This window comes from Nerophis ophidion, linkage group LG16, assembly GCF_033978795.1.
Source record: "Nerophis ophidion isolate RoL-2023_Sa linkage group LG16, RoL_Noph_v1.0, whole genome shotgun sequence".
Classification (NCBI taxonomy): domain Eukaryota; kingdom Metazoa; phylum Chordata; class Actinopteri; order Syngnathiformes; family Syngnathidae; genus Nerophis; species Nerophis ophidion.
In genome coordinates this window covers 33229889-33255584 of record NC_084626.1, presented here as the reverse complement: position 1 = coordinate 33255584, position 25696 = coordinate 33229889, and the positions used below count along the sequence as shown (strand labels likewise).

At 38.4% G+C, this 25696-nt stretch overlaps 1 protein-coding gene across 3 annotated transcripts in view; it reads left to right on the top strand.

Moving 5' to 3' along the window:
- Positions 1 to 25696, top strand: part of suclg2 (succinate-CoA ligase GDP-forming subunit beta) — a 225093-nt gene that overhangs the window by 96091 nt on the left and 103306 nt on the right. Inside the window, exon 10 of one of the 3 annotated variants that reach the window (XM_061874947.1) lies at positions 14406 to 14456. The exons of 1 other annotated variant lie outside the window; for it this stretch is intronic. In XM_061874947.1, the coding sequence (XP_061730931.1) occupies positions 14406 to 14441 (36 nt within the window). In that variant the 3' untranslated portion in view covers positions 14442 to 14456. Of the gene's footprint in view, positions 1 to 2421; positions 2592 to 14405; positions 14457 to 25696 lie in introns of those variants that run through there. One more of the 3 variants, XM_061874946.1, reaches the window with a different exon arrangement.

The following is a 25696-nucleotide window of genomic DNA, read 5'->3' as shown; positions in this document are numbered from 1 at the left end:
GGAAACCATCTCAAGCGGATCAGCAGCGTAGAGATGTCCCCAACCGATACAGGCGAGCGGTCCATCCTGGGTCCCGACGAGCGGTCCATCCTGGGTCTCGACTCTGGACAGTCAGTACTTCATCCATGGTCATCGGACCGGACCCCCTCCACAAGGGAGGGGGGGACATAGGAGAAAGAAAAGAAGCGGCAGATCAACTGGTCTAAAAAGGAGGTCTATTTAAAGGCTAGAGTATACAAATGAGTTTTAAGATGAGACTTAAATGCTTCTACTGAGGTAGCATCTCGAACTGTTACCGGGAGGGCATTCCAGAGTACTGGAGCCCGAACGGAAAACGCTCTATAGCCCGCAGACTTTTTTTGAGCTCTAGGAATCACTAATAAGCCGGAGTCTTTTGAACGCAGATTTCTTGCCGGGACATACGGTACAATACAATCGGCAAGATAGGCTGGAGCTAGACCGTGTAGTATTTTATACGTAAGTAGTAAAACCTTAAAGTCACATCTTAAGTGCACAGGAAGCCAGTGCAGGTGAGCCAGTACAGGCGTAATATGATCAAACTTTCTTGTTCTTGTCAAAAGTCTAGCAGCCGCATTTTGTACCAACTGTAATCTTTTAATGCTAGACATTGGGAGACCCGAAAATAATACGTTACAGTAATCGAGACGAGACGTAACAAACGCATGGATAATGATCTCGGCGTCTTTAGTGGACAAAATGGAGCGAATTTTAGCGATATTACGGAGATGAAAGAAGGCCGTTTTAGTAACGCTTTTAATGTGTGACTCAAAGGAGAGAGTTGGGTCGAAGATAATACCCAGATTTTTTACAGAGTCACCTTGTTTTATTATTTGGTTGTCAAATGTTAAAGTTGTATTATTAAATAGAGGTCGGTGTCTAGCAGGACCGATAATCAGCATTTCCGTTTTTTTGGCATTAAGTTGCAAAAAGTTAGCGGACATCCATTGTTTAATTTCATTAAGACACGCTTCCAACTGACTACAGTCCGGCGTGTTGGTCAGCTTTAGGGGCATGTAAAGTTGGGTGTCATCAGCATAACAGTGAAAGCTAATACCGTATTTGCGTATGACGTCACCTAGCGGCAGCATGTAGATGCTGAAGAGTACAGGGCCAAGGACCGAACCCTGGGGAACTCCACACGTTACCTTAACATAGTCCGAGGTCACACTGTTATAGGAGACGCACTGCATCCTATCAGTAAGATAAGAGTTAAACCATGACAGGGCTGAGTCTGAAATACCAATTCGTATTTTGATACGCTCTAATAAAATATTATGATCGACGGTATCGAAAGCAGCGCTAAGATCGAGGAGCAGCAACATAGATGACGCATCAGAGTCCATCGTTAGCAATAGATCATTAGTCAGTTTTGCGAGGGCTGTCTCAGTCGAGTGATTTGCCCTGAAACCGGATTGAAAGGTTTCACATAGATTGTTAAACGCTAAGTGCTCATTTAGCTGCTCTGCAACAATTTTTTCGAGGATTTTCGAAATAAAGGGAAGGTGAGACACCGGTCGGTAGTTTACCATGAGGTCTGGATCGAGGTTAGGTCTTTTAAGGAGAGGATGAATAACCGCTTTTTTGAATGCAACGGGAACAGTGCCCGAGGAAAGTGATAAGTTTATAATATTTAGCACTGATGGACCTAATAATACAAAAAGCTCCTTGATAAGTTTCCCAGGAAGTGGGTCAAGTAAACATGTTGTTTGTTTTATTCCATTTACACGTTGTAACAATCCTTCTAATGTTATTTCATCAAAACGAGAGAAACTATTTTGGATATTTGCAGTATCCGCCGTATATACAATCGTATCTGTGTTACTATAACCCCGTTGTAGCTGGGACGCATTGTCTTTAATCTCCTTTCTAATAAGTTCAATTTTCTTATTAAAGAACTTCATAAAGTCATCTGCCGAATGGGTGGAGCTACTGGAAGGAGTCCCTTGTTGGGTTAGCGATGCTACTGTACTAAACAAAAATTTTGGATCGTTTTTATTAATGCGGATGAGATTTGAGTAATAATTAGTTTTAGCTAAGGTAAGCATGCGTTTATAAGTTATTAAACTATCACTCCATGCTTGATGGTGCACCTCAAGTTTAGTCGTGCGCCATTTGCGTTCCAGCTTTCTACATAATAATTTCTGAGCTCTAGTTTCTTCAGTAAACCATGGCGTACGCCTTTTTGGAGCCTTTTTTAACTTCAGCGGTGCTATACTTATATATGTATATATATATATATATATATATATATATATATATATATATATATATATATATATATATATACATATATATATATATATATATATATATATATATATATATATAATTCATTCATGAATGAGTATATCCATTTGTCCACCGTGTTCAATGAAGAAGTCTGATCTACAAAATTTGCAGGCAGCGTACCCTTTCCCCTTCGAGCTGTCTTGGATGAACTGAAATGTTTTTTTCCAATCATTTTGGACATTACTACTTGCCGTAGTTTTGAAGCAATGCATGATGGGAATCCAGATGTTTTGTGTCAGTGTATTAATGTGCTGGCTGGAATAAACACACGCTGAGAAATAGCTCCGTGCCTGCCTACTTTATGCGTTTAAGATAAACCTATGGATAACGGAGACATATATAATAGTCTCTTTTTCAGGTGAGAGAGGACACTATAGGCAGTGCTTTTAAGGCACACCCAATATTGTTGTTCGGGTGGAAATCGGAAGAAATTCGGTAGAATGGTTGCCCCGGGAGATTTTCGGGAGGGGCACTGAAATTCGGGAGTCTCTCGGGAAAATCGGGAGGGTTGGCAAGTATGCTCAGAGGTGTTAAGAAAACAAGATTTAACAACCGAACAGCACAGCTATTATAATCTGTCACTGTTAAATATTAAATAAAAAGTCATTTTATTATTAAACAAATTTATTAACACATGAGCATACACAAAAGTACCGGAAATTAGTACCGTATCATTTCAGATTTGAAATGTACCCATCCCGAAGTAGGTGTATGTTTTTTTGTGGTAACACCATGACAATTCGTGATTTTATTTTTTAGAAGATTTTTTATTACATGTGCTTCAACAAACATTTTGCGCACATCCCAAATTTTGGCTGAATCCCAACAAACCCTTTTAACACTTTTAACCCGTCCGTCATTAGTTAGCATTGCGGGTTGGAAAGGTGGTCTCTCAAACTGATGGTTCACCATTTTTATTCACCTTCCTTTATGTGAACGCACCGTAAGAGCTACAGGAACAAAAATATACAATTAGAAACTCTTAATATTGGTTTACCTTAGCCTTTGTTACCTTATTTATTACATCTTGAATGAGTTACCTTGACAATGTCTACCATAAGTGCTATTCAATCAATCAATCAATGATTATTTATATAGCCCTAAATCACTAGTGTCTCAAAGGGCTGCACAAACCACAACACAAACCACTACGACATCCTCGGTAGAGCCCACATAAGGGCAAGGAAAACTCACACCCAGTGGGACGTCGGTGACAATGATGACTATGAGAAACCTTGGAGAGCACCGCATATGTGGGCAACCCCCCCACCCCTCCCCTCTACGTTTGTATGTTCAACATGTACACTTTACATTTTTAACATATCCATTTTGTACCCTAAATAAAACAAGACATAACATATGTAATATGCATTGCAAATTTTCCTGACGTTAGATTACTTCACAATAAAACCATGGGAACATTGCAATTACTAGCTACAAATAAGTTTTACTACATTATGACATAACCCTCTAGTGGGCGATATATAGTCAAACAGTATCGTGGAGTAGTCAATTTTACACTGGATAAAACACCAATTTCAACATTGACCATAGAGTCAGTTGCTATGTAGAGTGACGCTTTCCATCATTTTCAGCAGACTTCATTGCAAAATGGGTTCATATGAATACCTTTCCTACTGTAAAATGCAAAATAAAAAATTGCTTTGTGTTCAGGGATTTTTTGGGAAAATTAATCATGAACGTGCAATTGCAATCTTCAGTTCTCCATTGAATACAATCCTCAAAATTAAACACAACTATAATTGAACATGAAGCATGCTTTCAGGCACATTACCCAAACTTGTGCATGTGTTGACTTCCAGTTTTTAACTTGAAGTTTTTGTACTGAGTAGGAAATATTTATAGAACTTTGGTTTCGTTACATCTGGGTTTGTTTTTATATGAATACTGTACGTGTATTTATTACCCCCCTAGTTTGTAATAACTTTGACTGCTGTAAATAAAACAGAGATGCCTCGTCAAGCTTTAGAACTAAATCAAACTTTTTTTTTTATGATGCGGCTGCATGAGATATACCGTCTTTGCGCCGCAGCCATCCGTTAATGTTGCATAAACAGTGTGATCGTGAACAATTGCTTCACTCCCAACTTGTGACGAGAGAGATTAAAGAAGCTTTATGTGCTTGGATAAGCCAAAGGTACTGTACATCTAGCGGCTCAACCGTCAGTTCGACACACCGTATTTCACTGTTATGATACCGTGCATTTCCATAATAGCAAATATTTTTTTTTGCGCAACCTTCCTTCCTCTCTTCCACACGTTTTTATCTCCATCGTTACGTAGCCTTCGCAGTGAGTCTGCTTTGATGTCTCGAGCTCATTGTGCCGAGAGAAGCGAACGTGATGTGAGTGCATTGCTGCAACTGAATAGCAGACGCTGGGCTTGAGATGACAAAGAGTTCTTTCTCTTTTTTTTTTTTCTTGCACACTTGCATCTACCCTCAAAACATTTATTACCTTAATCATTATTATGCCCTGAAAGAAGGAAATGGAACCGAGAAAGCCGGTGAAATTGCCTTGTTTATGTGGAAACAACATGGGGGAAACATACAGTATTCAGGATGGCAATATTGAGTCGCTAAGTTCTGGTTTGACAGGTTTGGGTGTCTCGGGTTTTTGTTTGTTTGCATGCTTTTAACATAGGCCTTTGGCATTTTAAGCACCTCTACGCAACGTATAAACAACAGCAATTACAATTAATGCTCTGTATTAACATATAGGAATGCATTCCTAAGTTTATTGAGGTTTATTTGAAGTCACCTGTCGGCAAAATGCTGGGGAAGGCAGCAAATACCAAATAAAGCTGTTATTGCCTTGTGCAAATGCAATAAAGAAAGTGACTGATAGATGCTTTTTCCAGCTCCACATCCATTTTGTTCTCAGAACTTAGGGCTGTTTTTGGAAATGTAGGCTTAAAGGCCTACTGAAACCCACTACTACCCACCACGCAGTCTGATAGTTTATATATCAATGATGAAATATTAACTTTGCAACACATGCCAATACGGCTTTTATAGTTTACTAAATTGCAATTTTAAATTTCCTGGGAGTTTTGTCTTGGAAACGTCGTGTAATGATGACGTGTACGCAAGACGTCATGTGTTTTTAGGAAGTATGAGCGCTACGCACACACACAGCTAAAAGTCGTCTGCTTTAACGGCATAATTATACAGTATTTTGGACATCTGTGTTGCTGAATCTTTTGCAGTTTGTTAAATTAATATTGGAGAAGTCACAGTAGAAAGATGGAGTTGGGAAGCTTTAGTCTTTAGCCACACAAACACACAGTGATTCCTTCTTTAAAATTCCCGGAGGTGAACATTTACTTTGGATCAGAGCGCGGTCAAGCAAACATGAATCCAGACCAAATGTCAACCAGCAGGTTTCTGTGAGAAAATTGTGGTTAAAAAGTTTCTTCTTACCGGAGAAAAGCTGAGCCTTGACTGTCCATGAAGCTGCCGTCGACTTCCCTGAGACATTGACGTCAACACACCCGTGGACACACCCCTCCGACTATCAGGTAATATTAAAATCACTAAAACACTAGCAACACAATATAAAGATAAGGGATTTCCCAGAATTATCCTAGTAAATGTGTTTTAAAACATCGGAATCCGTCCCAATGCAATCGCATTTTTTTTATTTAGCTCGTTTTTTTTTTGTTTTTTTTCGTAGTCCGTCGCTATCAATATCCTCAAACATGAATCTTTCATCCTCGCTCAAATTAAAGGGGAAATTGTCGTTTTCTCGGTCCGAATACCACATTTTGTTGGAGGCTCCCATTAAAATCAATGTGAATATGTGAGGAGCCCCCACACTTGCGATGTCATCGTCTGCGACTTCCGGTAGAGGCAGGGCTTTTCTCTTAACACCGAAAGTTGCGAACTTTATCGTGGATGTTCTCTACTAAATCCTTTCAGCAAAAATATGGCAATATCGCAAAATGATCAAGTATGACACATAGAATGGACCTGCTATCCCCGTTTAAATAAGAAAATCTCATTTCAGTAGGCCTTTAAACAAATATTGCAGTTTTATGAAAGACTAACAACAGTGAATTATTGAAGATAGCAAGGCACGGTTGGATTATGAGTTGTGGCTAAGGTGACAAATTGATGTCATTACAATAAAGGTAAGTCAGTTTTTTCTCACATGCATTACTTTAAAGGGGCTGTTTGTAACATTTACACACATCCCGTCTAGGGTTGTACGGTATACTGGTGTTGGTTAGTTCCGCAGTACTAATGAATCATATCCGGTACTATACCACCTGTGAAAAGTACCAGTCCGAAAGTATCATCCCTGCAAGACAAGGAATAGTTAAACATGCTTCACTACACACTGAAGCCCACCCGCGTCAAAATGTAAACAAACGCCATTGGTGGATCTACACCTAACATCCACTGTAATGATACCAAGTACAGTAGTGTATCTAGTCGATACTACTATGATTATGTCGATCTTTTTCGGGCATCACAACATCTTATTTCGTTTTAAAAGCAATTATATTATGTTTATAAACTCAGGAAATACGTCCCTGGACACATGAGGACTTTGAATAGGACCAATGTATGATCTTGTAACTATTTGGTACCCGATTGATACCCAAATTTGTGGTATCAACCAAAACTAATGTAAAGTATCAAACATAAGAAGAATAATTGATTATTACATTTGAACAGAAGTGTAGATATTACATGTTAAAAGAGAAAGTAAGCAGATATTAACAATAAATGAACAAGTAGATTAATAATTCATTTTCTATCACTTGTCCTTAATAATTTTGACAAAATAATGGAATGATAAAAGACACAATATGTTACTGCATATGTCAGCACATTGAATTAGGAGCCTTTGTTTGCTGACTTACTACTAAAAGACAAGTTGTCTTGTATGTTCACTATCTTGTTTAAGGGCAAACTTGCAATAAGAAACATACGTTTAATGTACCATAAGATTTTTTGTCAAAATAAAGCCAATAATGCATTTTTTTGTGGTCCCCTTTAATTAGAAAAGTATCGAAATAATTTTGGTAGCGCTACCAAATTATTGGTATCGAGACAACACTAATCCCGGCCTCCTATGGATTTTTGTACGTAATGACGTAATTACGTACTTTATGTGTTGTTAGCTAATAATAACAATGTGGGTAGCTAACATTAGTTATCCTTGAACGTATATTCATTCTGTCATCACAACATGACTGCAAATTGTTTGTTGCTTCTCTTGGACTGCTTCTGTCTGTATGTGTGCTCGTGCTCGGTGTGCGTGCATGTTGACAAGATCGGGTGAGTGACACCGGTAAACACCAATCATTTTATTTGGGCCGGTACATTTTTTTCACGACATCACCTTTGCAATTGTGAAAATATGGACAATTGTCAAACCAATGAGTTCTGTTAAATCACTAATAGTAACATCAGGATCAGAAATACTTTATTAATCCCAAAGGGGAAATTAAGGTTTTCAGCACAATCCCATTCAAGAGCAGACAAACATTACAGGATCGCTGACGGGTCTGCCAAATTCCGGCGCCCCTTACAAAAAAGGTGAGAAACAGGTAAACGCTGGGAAGGGGGGGGGGGGGGGGGAATGACAAAAAAAACTGGCTAAGCCTTGGCCCCCCTGCAGATGGCGTCCAGACTGAGGCCAAGGGGGGGGAAAAAACTCATAGCCATAGCACACATAAACATGTGTTTAAGATGGAAACATCAAAGAACACAAAGGACATTAAAGGCCTACTGAAATGAGATTTTCTTATTTAAACGGGAATAGCAGGTCCATTCTATGTGTCATACTTCATCATTTCGCGATATTGCCATATTTTTGCTGAAAGGATTTAGTAGAGAACATCGACGATAAAGTTTGCAACTTTTGGTCCCTAATAGAAAAGCCTTGCCTTTACCGGAAGTATGTGCGCCTGACGTCACGAGTTGCAGCACTGCACACATGTTCACATTGTATTTAATGGGAGCCACCAGTTGTAAGAGCAATTCGGACCGAGTAAGCGACAATTTCCCCATTAATTTGAGCGATGATGAAAGATTTGTGAATTAGGATATTAAAGTGAAGGACTAGAAAAAAAACCAAACAAAAAAACGACTGCTCCAGGAGGCAGCAGTGTGAGCGTTTCAGATGTAATTAGACTCATTTACTAGGATAATTCTGGAAGATCCCTTATCTGCTTATTTTTTTAATAGTGTTTTAGTAAGATTTTAAAAATTGTAAAAGATTTTAAAGACATACCTCGAGGTCGGATGGCTGCGGTGAACACGAAGTGTCTCAGAGAGAAGCCAAGGAGCCAAGCTCACAACTGCCGCTGCTGCAGGATGACAAATAATCCAATGATTTCTCCGGTAAGTTATATATCACAATTTCCCCCATCAAAAAACATGCTGGTTGATGTAGAGAAAACATGTTCGCTTGACCGCTCCGCTTCACAACAAACAAAGAAACATCGGCTGTGTCTCGGTGCTAAAGACAGCTGCAATCCACCGCTTTTCACCAACAGCATTGTTTTTATAGTCTCCATTATTAAATGAACAAATTGCAAAAGATTCAGCAACACAGATGTCCAAAATACTGTGTAATTATGCGGTTAAAGCAGACGACTTTTAGCCGTAACTAGTGCTGAGCTAATATTTCCTGACAGTCAGTGACGTCACGCGTACGCGTCATCATTCCGCGACATTTTCAACAAGAAACTCGCGGGACATTTAAAATTGCAATTTAGTAAACTAAAAAGGCCGTATTGGCATGTGTTGCATTGTTAATATTTCATCATTGATATATAAACTATCAGATTGCGTGGTCGGTAGTAGTGGGTTTCAGTAGGCCTTTAAAGACATTAAAAGAGCAGAGTTGATGCAACCAGCCACTTCTACAAACTAAAATGACAAAATACATAAACACTGTGGTGGCCTCTGCGGTGTTCCACACCATTGTCTGCTGGGGTGGAGAAAGCATGGCGGGAGACAGGAGCAGACCCAACAAAGCAACCAAGATATCAGACTCCACCCTCGGCCGCCCACCGACTCTCGGCCATTGTCCAGTCCGCATGGATGAGCGAGGATACGTCCAAGGAGACCGAGGTGTCCGATACCTGCTCATTCAGCCAAGACACCGTGAAGCTTGTCCGTCCTGGCGATCAGCGCCTGCTCCGCAGCCCTGTCTCTTCATCCGCATCTCCTCCAGTCTCTCCAGACGGACTCTGGTGTAGCAGAGACCTAGCAGCTGGTCTCCATGGCCAAAACACCACAGGGAGGCAGATTCAGAAACTTGCAAAAAAGCCCTGCAGAAATCACGAAAGTGCCACCCCTTGTCACACAGTCCAAAGGGTCCCGAACCTAAAAGGCAACAAAAACCCACATGAAAACAAGAGGGAAACATCAGCAACACAAACGGATGACACAAGAGCACGGAGCTCCTGCCACCAGCAGCCACTACAGTGGCGCCATCCTGAAAAAAAGATGGTGTTCTTGTTATATTTATTTTCTTTGAAAAATGTCGCTGTGAGGAAATTGCAAATAGCACCTTTAAAGATTGCTTACTGTCCATATGACCGCAGTCTACCAACACATTTTCATTATGTATTGTTTGCTCCTGAAAATGAACCAGGCAGTCATTTCCCATAATGTCTGTTTGTGGAGCTGTTGATCATGAAACATTTCTTTTGACAAAACCCTGTGCTGTTTTCTCGTCTTCTTTATCAACTTTGGTCCTCCTGAGACTCATTTTTCTGCACATTGCACCAAATCTCTTCAACCCGAGATCTCTTATATTCTATTTCCTCCTCCATAGGGAAGATTCCATGATTACGGTCTTTCAAACACCACCTTTTCCTCCAAGAGTTGTAAAGTGCTATTTATCACAGCATACATGGTAAATCATACCTACACATCCTACGGAGACTCCCCACTGTGTCTCCCAATTATTTACCATGAGTTTATTTTCCCCTTTCTTCCGCTTGCAATTTTCTAAGGTCCACTTTGAATCATTTTCTCGACTTTCCTTTCCCCACTGCTTTTTGTCTTGTTAAATGGTGTTTCACTCAGGGCAACGAGCCCTCTTTATTTCCATGCCTGCTAGCTAAATGGGGCGGTACAGCTCGGTTGGTAGAGTGGCCATGCCAGCAACTTGAAGGTTCCAGGTTCGATCCCCGCTTCTGCTATCCTGGTCACTGCCATTGTGTCCTTGGGCAAGACAACTTACCCACCTGCTCCCAGTGCCACTCACACTTGTTTAAAAATGTAACTTAGATATTGGGTTTCACTATGTAAATCGCTTTGAGTCACTAGAGAAAAGCGCTATATAAATATACGAACCCCGTTTCCATATGAGTTGGGAAATGGTGTTAGATTTAAATATCAGCGGAATACAATGATTTGCAAATCAATTTCAACCCATATTCAGTTGAATATGCTACAAAGACAACATATTTGCTGTTCAAACTGATAAACATTTTTTTGTGCAAATAATCATTAACTTTAAAATTTGATGCCAGCAACACGTGACAAAGATGTTGGGACAGGTGACAATAAATACTGATAAAGTTGAGGAGTGCTCATCAAACACTTATATGGAACATCCCACTGGTGTGCAGGCTAATTTGGAACAGTTTGGTGCCATGATTGGGTATAAAAGCAGCTTCCATTAAATGTTAAGTAATTCACAAACAAGGATGGGGTGAGGGTCACCACTTTGTAAGCAAATTGTCGAACAGTTTCAGAACAACATTTCTCAACGAGCTATTGCAATTAATTTAGGGATTCTACCATATACGGTCCGTAAAAATCATCAAAAGGTTCAGAAAATCTGGAGAAATCACTGCACGTAAGCCATGATATTACGGACCGTTGACCCCTCAGGCGGTAGTGCATCAAAAACCGACATCAGTGTGTAAAGGATATCACCACATGCGCTCAGGAACACTTCATAAAACCACTATCAGTAACTACAGTTGGTCGCAATATCTGTAAGTGCAAATTAAAACTCTACTATGCAAAGCCAAACCCATTTATCAACAATATCCTGAAACGCCGCCGGCTTGGCTGGGCCCGAGCTTACCTAAGATGGACTGATGCAAAGTGGAAAGGTGTTCTGTGGTCTGACGAGTCCACATTTTAAATTTTATTTGGAAACAGAGGACGTGGTGTCCTCCAGAACAAAGGAAAATAACCATTCGGATTGTTATAGGCGCAAAGTTCAAAAGCCTGCATCTGTAATGGGGTGTATTAGTGCCCAAGGCATGGGTAACTTACACATCTGTGAAGGCACCATTAATGCTGAAAGGTCCATTTAGATTTTGGATCAACATGTGTTGTCATCCAAACAACGTTATCATGGACGCCCTGCTTATTTCAGCAAGACAAGTGTTACAACAGCGTGGCTCTGTAAAAAAAAGAGTGCAGGTTCTTTCCTTGCCCGTCTGCAGTCCAGACCTGTCTCCCATCGAAAATGTGTGGCGCATTATGAAGCGTAAAATACCACAGCGGAGACCCCGGACTGTTGAACGACTGAAGCTCTACATAAAACCAGAAAAGGGTGCAGGTACTCGACTGGCATACCTGTAGTCCAGACCTGTCCCACATTGAAAATGTGTGGCGCAATATGATTTCCAATTGTTTTTTGGAAACAAAAATAGGTTTCCTCAGTTACCAAACGTTTATTGAGTGTTGTTAAAAGAAAAGGTGATGTAACACAGTGGCGAACATGTCCTTTCCCAACTACTTTGGCACATGTTGCAGCCATGAAATTCTAAGTTAATTATTATTTGCAAAAAAATGATAAAGTTTATGGGTTTGAACATCAAATATCTTGTCTTTGTAGTGCATTCAACTGAATATGGGTTTAAAAGGATTTGCAAATCATTGTATTCCGTTTATATTTACATCTAACACAATTTCCCAAATCATATAGAAACAGGGTTTGTAATTAACAATTCACACTTATTCCTTCAGTCAGGGCTTTTTTCTTTTGCCTAAATAAAAATGTCTGCCACTGCGTCATATGTACGTGATTCTTGAGACTGAAAAGATTTAGCATCAGCATCTAGAGCCAGGTGAACCTAAATGACTCATTTTGTAAAACATACAACTATGGTTGCACGGTCAACCGGTATTAGTATAGTACCAGGATACTAATGAATCATATTCGGTACTATACTGCATCTAAAAAGTACCCGTCCGCCACCCACGCCCCCGTCGTCGTCACATCATGACACTGCTGGTTTACGAGCAGACGAGCATGTTCGGCAGCGCACACTCACTGAGTACTTACAAGCACACAGTCGGTAGACAGAAAAAGGACAACGAACGCATTTTGGCTTAAACGATAAAGGTAAAGTTATAACACTGAAACACCCTCAGGAAGAGGTGCTTTAAGACATGGCTAGGTAGCTAGCGGCGAACGTCCATTTGCAGTAGGCAGTGTTTTAGGTACTTCTAAATCACTAATCCTTGCCTCCATGGCGACAAATGAAGTAAGTTTTTTTTACAAGTATCGTCCCTGCAGGACGAGGAATAGCTAAACATTTTTCACTACTCACCGCCGTCAAAATGTAAACAAACGCCATTGGTGATTCTAGACCTCCACTGTAATCATACCAAGTACAGGAGCGTATCTAGTCGATACTACTATGATTACGTCGTTTTTTTTTTGGCATCACAACGTCATCTTTCGTTTTTTAAAAATGTATATCATGTTCGTAGACTCAGGAAATATGTACATGAGGACTTTGAATATGAACACTGTATGATCCTGTAACTACTTGGTATTGGATTGATACCTAAATTTGTGGTATCATCCAAAACTAATGTAAAGTATCAAACAACAGACTAATAAGTGATTATTACATTTTAACAGAAGTGTAGATAGAACATGTTAAAAAATAAGGTAAGCAGATATTAACAGTAAATCAACAAGTATATTAATTCATTTTCTACCAATAGTCCTTAATAATGTTGACAAAATAATAGAATGGATAATGACACAATATGTTACTGCATATGTCAGCAGACTAAATTAGGAGCCTTTGTTTGTTTACTTACTACTAAAAGACAAGTTGTCTAGTAAGTTCACTATTTTATTTAAGGACAAAATTGCAATAATAAACATGTTTAATACACCCTATCATTAGTTGTTAAAATAAAGCCAATAATGCATTTTTTTTTGTGATTCCCTTTGTTTAGAAAAGTACCGAAAAGTATCAAAATAATTTTGGTACCAATACCAAACTATCGCTATTGGGACAACACTACATACAACATATCAGATTCAGAATCAGAATCAGACAAACTTTATTAATCCCCGAGGGGGAATTAAAATTTTCAGCACAATCCCATTCAAGATCAGACAAACATTACAGGGAGACAGAACAGGATCGCTGAGCCCTTTACAAAAAAGGTGAGATACAGGTAAACAAGTGGGGGGGAATGGGAGAAAAAAATAAAAGATTAAAATAAAATAAATAAAAAATAAATACAAATCAATAATTAAATAAAAATAAAAACATGGTTCAAGCCTGGGCCCCTGTTTATGAGGGCTTGAGATGTAAACCTAATGCCTCAATCACATTTACGTTAATACTTACATTGGTTATCACACGTCAGATACTCTGTATATCCTTTCAGCCTTCGGGACCCTTGCAACTTTAAATCACAAGAGTGTCCTGTGAACATGAGAATCCAGTAGAGGGCTATTTTGGACGGCGAAATCACACCAGGCCTCCTGAAGCGGGGGCCCTGTGGGAAGTGCCCGGTCCCTTGTGTTGTAAACACAAGCTATGCAGGCCAGAAAGAATAAGAACAACCTATCACGATAATGGCGTTCGTTCCCAGTGTGCAGAATATTATTCAAGCCCTAAATACGGTGCTGGCTATGGAAGAGACTTTTGTTCAGTCAGGCAAACAATCTGGGACTGAAAGAGCATAACTATCACAGTGTGCTCAAAGGAAAATGAGCTGTCTGTGTGATTAATTTCTTTGCCTATTTTTCACTTGTATTGCGACTAATTATTTGTATTTGTCAGCCATGACAAAGGTGGGGCTCTACTTATTTTTATTTTCTTCCCTGCAGGTTTGTTTGCAATGCATTGGAGTCATGCGCTTGTAATGGATGAAAGCTGGAGTCCAGTGTATAATGTGAACAATTTAGGTACAGTACGTTTTAAACCACGGCAGTAATATGTAAAGTATACGAACCCCGTTTCCATATGAGTTGTGAAATTTTGTTAGATGTAAATATAAACGGAATACAATGATTTGCAAATCATTTTCAACCCATATTCAGTTGAATATGCTACAAAGACAACATATTTGATGTTCAAACTGATAAACATTTTTTTTTCTGCAAATAATCATTAACTTGAGAATTTAGAATTAGATGCCAGCAACACATGACAAAGCAGTTGGGAAAGGTGGCAATAAATACTGATAAAGTTGAGGAATACTCATCAAACATTTTTTTGGAACATCCCACAGGTGTGCAGGCTAATTGGGAACAGGTGGGTGCCGTGATTGGGTATAGACACAGCTTCCCAAAAAATGCTCAGTCTTTCACAAGAAAGGATGGGGCGATGTACACTCCTTTGTCCGCAACTGCGTGAGCAAATAGTCAAACAGTTTAAGAACAACGTTTCTCAAAGTGCAATTGCAAGAAATTTAGGGATTTCAACATCTACGGTCCATAATATCATCAAAAGGTTCAGAGAATCTGGAGAATTCACTCCACGTAAGCCCCATGGCCGGAAACCAACATTGAATGACTATGACCTTCAATCCCTCAGACAGCACTGTATAAAAAAACATTAATCTCTAAAGGATATCACCACATGGGCTCAGGAACACTTCAGAAAACCACTGTCAGTAACTACAGTTGGTCGCTACATCTGTAAGTGCAAGTTAAAGCTCTACTATACAAAGCGAAAGCCATTTATCAACAACATCCAGAAACGCCGCCGGCTTCTCTGGGCCCGAGATCATCTAAGATGGACTGATGCAAAGTGGAAAAGTCTTCTGTGGTCTGACGAGTCCACATTTCAAATTGTTTTTTGAAATATTCGACATAGTGTCATCCGGACCAAAGGGGAAGCAAACCATCCAGACTGTTATCAATGCAAAGTTCAGAAGCCAGCATCTGTGATGGTATGGGGATGCATTAGTGCCCAAGGCATGGGTAACTTACACATCTGTGAAGGCACCACTAATGCTGAAAGGTACATACAGGTTTTGGAACAACATATGCTGCCATCCATGCGCCGTCTTTTTCATGGACGCCCCTGCTTATTTCAGCAAGGCAATGCCAAGCCACATTCAGCACGGATTACAACAGCGTGGCTTCGTTAAAAAAAGAGTGCTGGTACTTTCCTGGCCCGCCTGCAGTCCAGACCTGTCTCCCATTGAAAATGTGTGGCGCATTATGAAGCGTAAAATACGACAGTGAGACTCCGGACTGTTGAACGACCGAAGCTCTACAAAAAACAAGAATGAGAAAGAATTCCACTTTCAAAGCTTCAACAATTAGTTTCTTCAGTTCCCAAACGATTATTGAGTGTTGTTAAAAGAAAAGGTGATGTAACACAGTGGTGAACATGCCCTTTCCCAACTACTTTGGCACATGTTGCAGCCATGAAATTCTAAGTTAATTATTATTTGCAAAAAAAAAAAAAGTTTATCAGTTCGAACATCAAATATGTTGTCTTTGTAGCATATTCAACTGAATATGGGTTGAAAAGGATTTGCAAATCATTGTATTCCATTTATATTTACATCCAACACAATTTCCCAACTCATATGGAAACGGGGTTTGTATTTTGCAGACCTTTTTCGAGATGTCGTTAATAAAGTCAGTGTCGCTGCTGTTGTCTAGCAGTTCAGTGACAATTCTTGATTTCCTGAAATCATGTCTCTCAATAGGAGACATTTTGGGGTCTTTACATAAACACCCAAATGGAAATGAAAACGGCACACCTGGCGCAGTCACATATCCCGGCATGCACCGCGCGCTTCTTCTACGGGGGAAAATGAAATCGGCGGGTGCTTACCGTAGTTGTGAAACCTGTTGTGGCTCAATATTGGTCCATATATAAGGCGCACCAGATTATAAGGCGCACTGACAGCTTTTGAGAAAATTTTAGGTTTTTAGGTGCGCCTTATAGTGCGGAAAATACGGTACATTTATTGCATTGTTTTTGATGTATCTGTTACCTAGAATGTTGTAGCGGTTTTTTGTTTTTGTTTTTAAAAAAAAAAGCAAGTTACAAGTTAAATGGTAGTGTTTCCAACTCCATCACAGAGCCAATTACGCTCATCCGGCAAGGAACCACTGTACTTCACACACGGTGAGGTTATTTCCGTCACTCAAGTTTACATTCATCGACAGCCTCCTCGTGTTATGTTAATGTTGAGAATTCCAGTGTTGTTAAAATGCATCCCAGCCCGAGTGTCACTGGTACATACTGAGGAAGTGTTTTTGCAGGTGTGGAGAGCGACATAACAATGTATGTGCAACCTTGAGATTTAGGCCTGGGAATTGAGCATTGGGGTCGGCGTGTTAAGATTGTCGATGACGTTGCAAAAAGAGTCTCAGACTCTGTGTGCCTCTGTCAGAATGCCACAACATGTACTGTTGAAAGCCCGTAATGGTTGTACAATATTTAAATTTGGTAACACTTTAGTACGCCGTCAGTATGTGAATGTGTGTGTGAATGTGGAAATAGTGTCAAAGCGCTTGGAGTTCCTTTAAAAAAAAAAAGGTAGAAAAGTGCTGTACAAGTATAACCATTTACCATCTGGGGAACAAATTCACCATTAATTAGTTTGTTCTTAATATGCAAATTAGTAACATTTTGGCTCTTACTTAGTCATTATTAAGTACTTATTAATGACATATTCTGGATGGCCCTAACCCCCTCACCATAACCAAATAACTCTAAACCAAGTATTTGTTACTTACAATATGTTCCCTTAGTGTCCAAACTATTTAAATCAATAGTTTTCAAGCATATATAGATATCAAACAAACCATCTGCAAAAACGTATTCAAAACACATTATTTAAAAAATTCAAATTTAAAGTAACACTTTAGTATGGGGAACATATTCTAAATAACAAAGACTTAATTAAGAGTTATTTAGATAGACCAATAAAGTACTATCTATCCATCTAAATAACTCTTAAGTCTTCAAATAAAGTACTATCTATCTATATATCTAAATAACTCTTAATTAAGTCTTTGTTATTTAGAAAATGTTCCCCAAACTAAAGTGTTACCTTAAATTGTTATTCTGTTAATAAGTTTTGTATACGTTTTTGCAGATGGTTTGTTTGATTTTTATATATGCTGAAAACTATTGATTTAAATAGTTGACCCGCCATCAGTGTGTGAATGTGTGTGTGAATTGGTGAATGTGGAAATAGTGTCAAAGCGCTTTGAGTCCCTTAAAAAAAAAGGTAGAAAAGCACTGTACAAGCATAACCCATTTACAATATGAAGAACATATTCACCTTTAATTAGTTGCTTATTAGCATGCAACTTAGTAACATTTGAGCTCTTAATTAGTTATTATTAAGTACTTATTAATGATGTATTCTGCATGGCCCTCACCCTAACCAAATAACTCTAAACTAAGTCTTTGTTACTTACAATATGTTCCCTTAGTGTCCAAACTATATAAATCAATATTTTTCAAGCATACATAAAATCAAACAAACCATCTGCAAAAATGTATACAAAACACATTTACGGAATAAAATTTTAAGGTTACACTTTAGTGTGGGGAACATATTCTAAGTAACAAAGACTTAATTAAGAGTTACTTAGGTAGATAGATAGTACTTTATTGATCTATACATCTAAAGAACTCTTAATTAAGTCGTTGTTACTTAATTGATAGTACTTTATTGATCCATCCGTCTAAATAACTCTTCATTGAGTCTTTGTTACTTAGAATATGTTCCCCATACTAAAGTGTTACCTTAAATTTTTATTCCGTAAACGTTTTTGCAGGTGTTTTTTTTAGATTTTTACATGTTTGAAAACTATTGATTTAAATAGTTGACCTATTATTATAACCCATTTATAACTACTATTATAACCCATTTACCATATGGAGAACATATTCACCTTTAGTTGCTTATTAGCATGCAAATTAGTAACATTTGAGCTCTTAATTAGTTATTATTAAGTACTTATTAATGATGTATTCTGCATGGCCCTAACCCTAACCAAATAACTCTAAACTAAGTCTTTGTTACTTACAATATGTTCCCTTAGTGTCCAAACTATATAAATCAATATTTTTCAAGCATACATAAAATCAAACAAACCATCTGCAAAAATGTATACAAAACACATTATTTACGGAATAAAATTTTAAGGTAACACTTTAGTGTGGGGAACATATTCTAAGTAACAAAGACTTAATTAAGAGTTATTTAGATAGATAAATAGTACTTTATTGATTTATATATCTAAAGAACTCTTAATTAAGTCGTTGTTACTTAATTGATAGTACTTTATCGATCCATCTGCCTAAATAACTCTTCATTGAGTCTTTGTTACTTAGAATATGTTCCCCATACTAAAGTGTTACCTTAAATTTTTATTCCGTAAACGTTTTTGCAGGTGTTTTTTTTAGATTTTTACATGTTTGAAAACTATTGATTTAAATAGTTGACCCACCATCAGTGTGTGAATGTGTGTGTGAATGGGTGAATGTGGAAATAGTGTCAAAGCGCTTTGAGTTCCTTAAAAAAAAGGTAGAAAAGCGCTGTACAAGCATAACCCATTTACAATATGAAGAACATATTCACCTTTAATTAGTTGCTTATTAGCATGCAAATTAGTAACATTTGAGCTCTTAATTAGTTATTATTAAGTACTTATTAATGATGTATTCTGCATGGCCCTCACCCTAACCAAATAACTCTAAACTAAGTCTTTGTTACTTACAATATGTTCCCTTAGTGTCCAAACTATATAAATCAATATTTTTCAAGCATACATAAAATCAAACAAACCATCTGCAAAAATGTATACAAAACACATTATTTACGGAATAAAATTTTAAGGTAACACCTTAGTGTGGGGAACATATTCTAAGTAACAAAGACTTAATTAAGAGTTACTTAGATAGATAGATAGTACTTTATTGATCTATACATCTGAAGAACTCTTAATTAAGTCGTTGTTACTTAATTGATAGTACTTTATTTATCCATCCGTCTAAATAACTCTTCATTGAGTCTTTGTTACTTAGAATATGTTCCCCATACTAAAGTGTTACCTTAAATTTTTATTCCGTAAACGTTTTTGCAGGTATTTTTTTTAGATTTTTACATGTTTGAAAACTATTGATTTAAATAGTTGACCCACCATCAGTGTGTGAATGTGTGTGTGAATGGGTGAATGTGGAAATAGTGTCAAAGCGCTTTGAGTTCCTTAAAAAAAAAGGTAGAAAAGCGTTGTACTGGTATAACCCATTTACAATATGTGGCACATATTCACCATTAATTACTTGCTTATTAACATGCAAATTAGTAACATTTTAGCTCTTAATTAGTCATCATTAAGTACTTATTAATGACATATTCTGCATGGCCCTAACCCCCTAACCCTAGCCAAAGTACTCTAAATTAAGGCTTTGTTACTTACAATATGTTCCCCATACTAAAGTGTTAACCTTAAATTTTTAGTTTGTAAATATGTTTAGTATATGTTTTTGAAGATGGTTTGTTAGATTTTTATGTATGCTTGAAAACTATTGATTTAAATAGTTTACCCGCCATCAGTGTGTGAATGGGTGTGTGGAAATAGTGTCAAAGCCCTTTGAGCTCCTTAAAAAAAAAAAAAGGGAGAAAAGCGCTATACAAGTATAACTATTCACCATTTAAATGCACGCATAATGGTGGCATGGATTTATACCTATTGCCGATGGTGCCTAAACACTTTCTACTTGCATGCTACTGTGTATGCCAGGGGTCACCAACGCGGTGCCCACAGGCACCAGGTAGCCTGTAAGGACCAGATGAGTCGCCCGCTGGCCTGTTCTAAAAATTGCTCAAATAGCAGCACTTACCAGTGAGCTGCCTCTATTTTTAAAATTTGATTTATTTACCAGCAAGCTGGTATCGCTTTGCTCGACATTTTTAATTCTAAGAGAGACAAAACTCAAATAGAATTTGAAAATCCAAGAAAATATTTATAAGACTTGGTCTTCACTTGTTTAAATAAATTCATTAATTTTTTTACTTAGCTTCGTATAACTTTCAGAAAGACAATTTTAGAGAAAAAATACAACCTTAAAAATTATTTTAGGATTTTTAAACACATATACCTTTTTACCTTTTAAATTCCTTCCTCTTCTTTTCTGACAATTTAAATCAATGTTCAAGTAAATTAATTTTTTGTTGTTTTAAAGAATAATAAATACATTTTAATGTAATTCTTCATTTTAGCTTCTGTTTTTTTGACGAAGAATATTTGTGAAATATTTCTTCAAAAGTTATGATTAAAATTCAAAAAGAATAATCTGGCAAATCTACAAAGTCTTTTAATTTTGTGTTCTGGAAAATCTAGAAGAAATAATGATTTGTCTTTGTTAGAAAAATAGCTTGGTCCAATTTGTTATATATTCTAACAAACTGCAGATTGGATTTCAACCTATTCAAAACATGTCATCAAAATTCTAAAGTTCATCTTAATCAGGACAAATTACTAATGATGTTCCATATATTATTGTTTTAATTTTTTCAAAAAGATTAAAATTAGCTAGATTTTCTCTTCTTTTTTTCGGTTGAATTTTGAATTTTAAAGAGTCGAAATTGAAAATAAACTATGTTTCAAAATTTAATTTTAATTTTTTTCTTGTTTTCTCCTCATTTAAACCGTTCAATTAAGGTTTTTTTTCGTCATTTATTCCCAACAAAAAACCTTCCGTAAAAGGAAAAAAAATGTACGACGAATTGACAGACAGAAATACCCATTTTTTATATATATATATAGATTTATTTATTAAAAAATTGAGGAAATTGGCTATTTCTGGCAATTTATTTATGTGTGTATCAAACTGGTAGCCCTTCGCATTAATCAGTAGCCAAGAAGTAGCTCTTGGTTTCAAAAAGGTTGATGACCCCTGGTGTATGCAATAGACATCCAGATGCATTTAACCTTTTATAAATCGAGGAAATTAATAAGGCATATTCTTTCACATATTCATTTTCATATCCTGTAGGTGCAGTGATCACATGGCCAATTACTTCAGTCAAAATAGTGTGTTGTCCAGAGTGAATCCGTCACATTGCTGACTAAAACTGCAGCAAGCACCCAACTGACTGTTAGTAACTGGACCTCAGTGAAGCACAAACACTGCCTCTCTGAATCTCTGGTACCCACATGCTGGCTCTCTAAGCCCTCAGCTTGACACGTACAGTATGTTGAAGTCAATGAAACTGGGAAAGGCAACAGAACTTGATTGAGCACCTGGGAAGTAAATCACAGCATGTGTCGAGTATCTTGCTGTATCCTGCACAAAGTTATTCGATCTTTTTTGGTCAGCATCACACCGTATCAAAAATAGGCCCCCATGATGTCTCCTGTAAAAAAAAAACAGCTAAGCCAGTCACACGATTTGAGATACCTGTACTGTATACACGTGTATACTACATAATGCCAGAACACAAATACTATCCAAATAATCGATAACACTTTATTATGGGGAAAATATTCACCACTAATTAGTTGCTTATTAACATGCAAATTAGTAACATATTGGCTTGTAATTAGTCATTATTAAGTATTTATTAATGCCTTATTCTGCATGGCCTTATTATAACCCTATCTAAATAACTCCAAATGAATCAGAATCAGAAATACTTTATGGAGAATGAGATGTTCAGCACAATCCCATTCAAGAGCAGACACACATTCCAGGGAGACAGAACAGGATCGCTGACGGGTCTGCCAATTTCCGACGACTCTTACAGAAACAAAAAAGGGGGGGGGGGGCTGTTAAACAGAAACATATCTAATTGTTGATATAGTCATATTAAAATTTGAGAGCACATAATGACAAAACTAAAGGTCGGCAATTCAAGATGTGAATGTGCTTTTATTCTGAACGTGTTCCACCCATGATGTTAAGTAAAAGTTTAAGTGCCACTGATTATAACACACACACTGCATTTGACCCATCACCCTTGATCACCCCCTGGGAGGTGAGGGGAGCAGTGGGCAGCAGCTGAGGTCGCGCCCGGGAATCATTTTTGGTGATTTAACCCCCAATTCCAACCCTTGATGTTGAGTGCCAAGCAGGGAGGTAATAAAGACACTGGCAACATAAAATAAAATAAAAATGACTTGATTTTTTTTCAATGTAATGTTGCATGGTGAAAACAAGCTTGATGGTACATGTCATGGTCCGTGGCCCGGATCATGTTTTGTTATTCTCTGTTAGTTTTGGACTCCCTTAGTTCCTGTTTGTGCACCTCTGGGTTTGTTTATGAGTTTTCATGGGGATTAATTGGGTTCACCTGCCTCTGGTTAGTGGCCGGCACACTCACCTGTTGTCGACCACTAATCAGAGAGCTATTTATTCACCTCTCTCGCCACACTCATCCTGGCTTCATTGTTTTGCTCTACGCAACCTGCCACGAATAAATCATGTTCTTACCTGCAAGTCCTGTCCAGAGTGATTCGTTTGCAGCTCTTAATCATTACCACAGCCCAAAACAAGTTATTTAATGCTCGCTGAATGGACAATTTCTTCCACAGTCCAGGACTCTAACAGTAAATATACCGTATTTCCTTGAATAGCCGCCGGGGCGCTGATTAATTTAAAACCTCTTCTCACTCCTGCGCTTATTCAAGGCATGCGGTAAAAGTAAGCAGGTGCTAATAATTTTAAACCCTCTTCTCACCCCTGTGCTTACAAATGGCATGCAGTAAACAAAAAAATTTAAATAGAAAAAAAAAAAAAAAATTGTAAAAAATTCTTCTGCGGCCCGGTGGTTGGGGACCACTGGTCTACAACATGTTATCGTGCCCGCCTTTACACCATGCTATCTGCGTGCCGGCCGGACGCATGCATTTCGCTGCTTCTCGTACGAGATTGCAAGGCATACTTGCTCAACAGCCATACCGGTTACACTGAAGGTTGTGATATAAACAACTTTAACACTCTTACTAATATGCGCCACTCTGTGAACCCTAACCAGACAAGAATGACAAACACGTTTCTGGAGAATATCGGCTCTGTAACACAATACAAACGCAACATAACAATTACCCAGAATGCCATGCATCCATGACTCTTGGCTATATTATACACGCGCCCCCAACACCGCCCACCTCAACCGACGCACGGAGGGGGGGTCGGGGTTTGGTGCTAGCGGGTTGTATAATATAGCCAAGAGCCATGGATGAATGGCATTCTGGGTAATTGTTATGTTGCGTTTATAATGTGTTACCGAAATGTTCTCCCGAAATATGTTTGTCATTCTTGTTTAGTGTGGGTTCACAGAGTGTGGCGCATATTAGTAAGAGTGTTAAAGTTGTTTTTTATCACAACTTTCAGTGTGATCTGTATGGCTGTTGAACAAGACCCCTGGTGCACACGTAGTACAAGCAAAAAAAACTCCTCCGCCATTTTGAAAATGACGACAGGGGAAGCGTCACTCGTAACGTCACAAATTTGACCTGGCGGTAATAGAAAGCATGCGCTAATAATTTTGGGGAGCGAGTTTGACCCGGCAGTAATTCAAGGCAGGCGCATATTACATGCCCTGCGGCAATTCAAGGAAATATGGTATGTCATATTGTGCTATTGTAATGTTCATGCTATTGTCTCATCCATATGCTATATATTAATTCAACCAAATTATGCCAACCGATATATTGTAATTTATGTTTAAATTTCACTGTGAAGTAGGGCTGTTTTCAAATAGTAGACTTATTCGATATAGAAGACTCTTATATGATAGACAGACAACATTCACACTCACACTCACATTCACACATTAGGGCCAATTTAGTGTTGCCAATCAACCTATCCCCAGGTGCATGTGGTGGCCATGCGATGAGGTGGCGACTTGTCCATGGGAATAAGCGGTAGAAAATGGATGGAAATATTAAATACATTTGATCAAAAGTCCGCTTACAATGGAGCCTATGGGAGCCGTTCCTTTCTGCCTATGTAGCCCCTAAAAACATCCAAATACCTCCATTAAGTTTGTATACAAATGATGTAAGTATATAGTACAGGTCAAAAGTGGACAAACCTTCTCCTCATTCAATGCGTTTTCTTTATTTTCATGACTATTTACAATGTAGATTGTCGCTGAAGGCATAAAAAAAATATGAATGAAGGAATGAATAGACACACAAAACCTCAAATTGGCCCCAATGTTATACATCTGGGGTCGGCAGCCCGCGGCTGCGTAGACGCATGCGGCTCCTTGGCCACTCTGATGTGGCTCAGCTGCATAATCGCCGACCCCTCCGAACCTCTACCGGACATTACCCGGGATTAACATTCTCCGATTTTCACTAGGCTATATTATACACCCCCGCCCACCTCAACCGACGCACAGGGGGGGGGGGTGTTTGGTGCTAGCGGGGTGTATAATATGTATAATATAGCCAGGTTTATCATGGATGCGTGGGATTCTGGGTAATTGTTTTGTTGTGTTTATGTTGTCTCACAGTGCAGATGTTCTCCCGAAATGTGTTTGTCATTCTTGTTTGGTGTGGGTTCACAGTGTGGCGCATATTAGTAAGAATCTTAAAGTTGTTTGTATCACAACCTTCATTGTAATCTGTATGGCTGTTGAACAACTATGCCTTGCAGTCGTGTATGTGTGTATGCGGAAGCCTCAAACAATATGTCATGGGGCTGGCAAGCTTTTTGTACATGTTGTAGAACGCGTCAGAGGCAATGGCTTCATTAATACGCCCTTATTATTGTTATCTGGATGACCATCAGCAGATATTCACGAGAATGGTTGCGGCTCCCATTGTCTTCTTTATTAGGTGAAACGGGTCAAAATGGCTCTTTGAGTGGTAAAGGTTGCCCACCCCTGTAATATACATAAACCTACTCAGTGGCCTAGTGGTTAGAGTGTTCGCCCTGAGATCGGTAGGTTGTGAGTTCAAACCCCGTTCGAGTCATACCAAAGATTAGAAAAATGGGACCCATTTCCTCCCTGCTTGGCATTCAAGGGATGGATTTGGGGGTAAAATCACTAAAAAATTATTCCCGGGCTGCCCCTCACCTCCCAGGGGGAGATCAAGGGTGATGGGTCAAATTTCGCCACACCTAGTGTGTGTGTGACAATCATTGGCACTTTAACTTGGCCTTAGAATAACCAAAT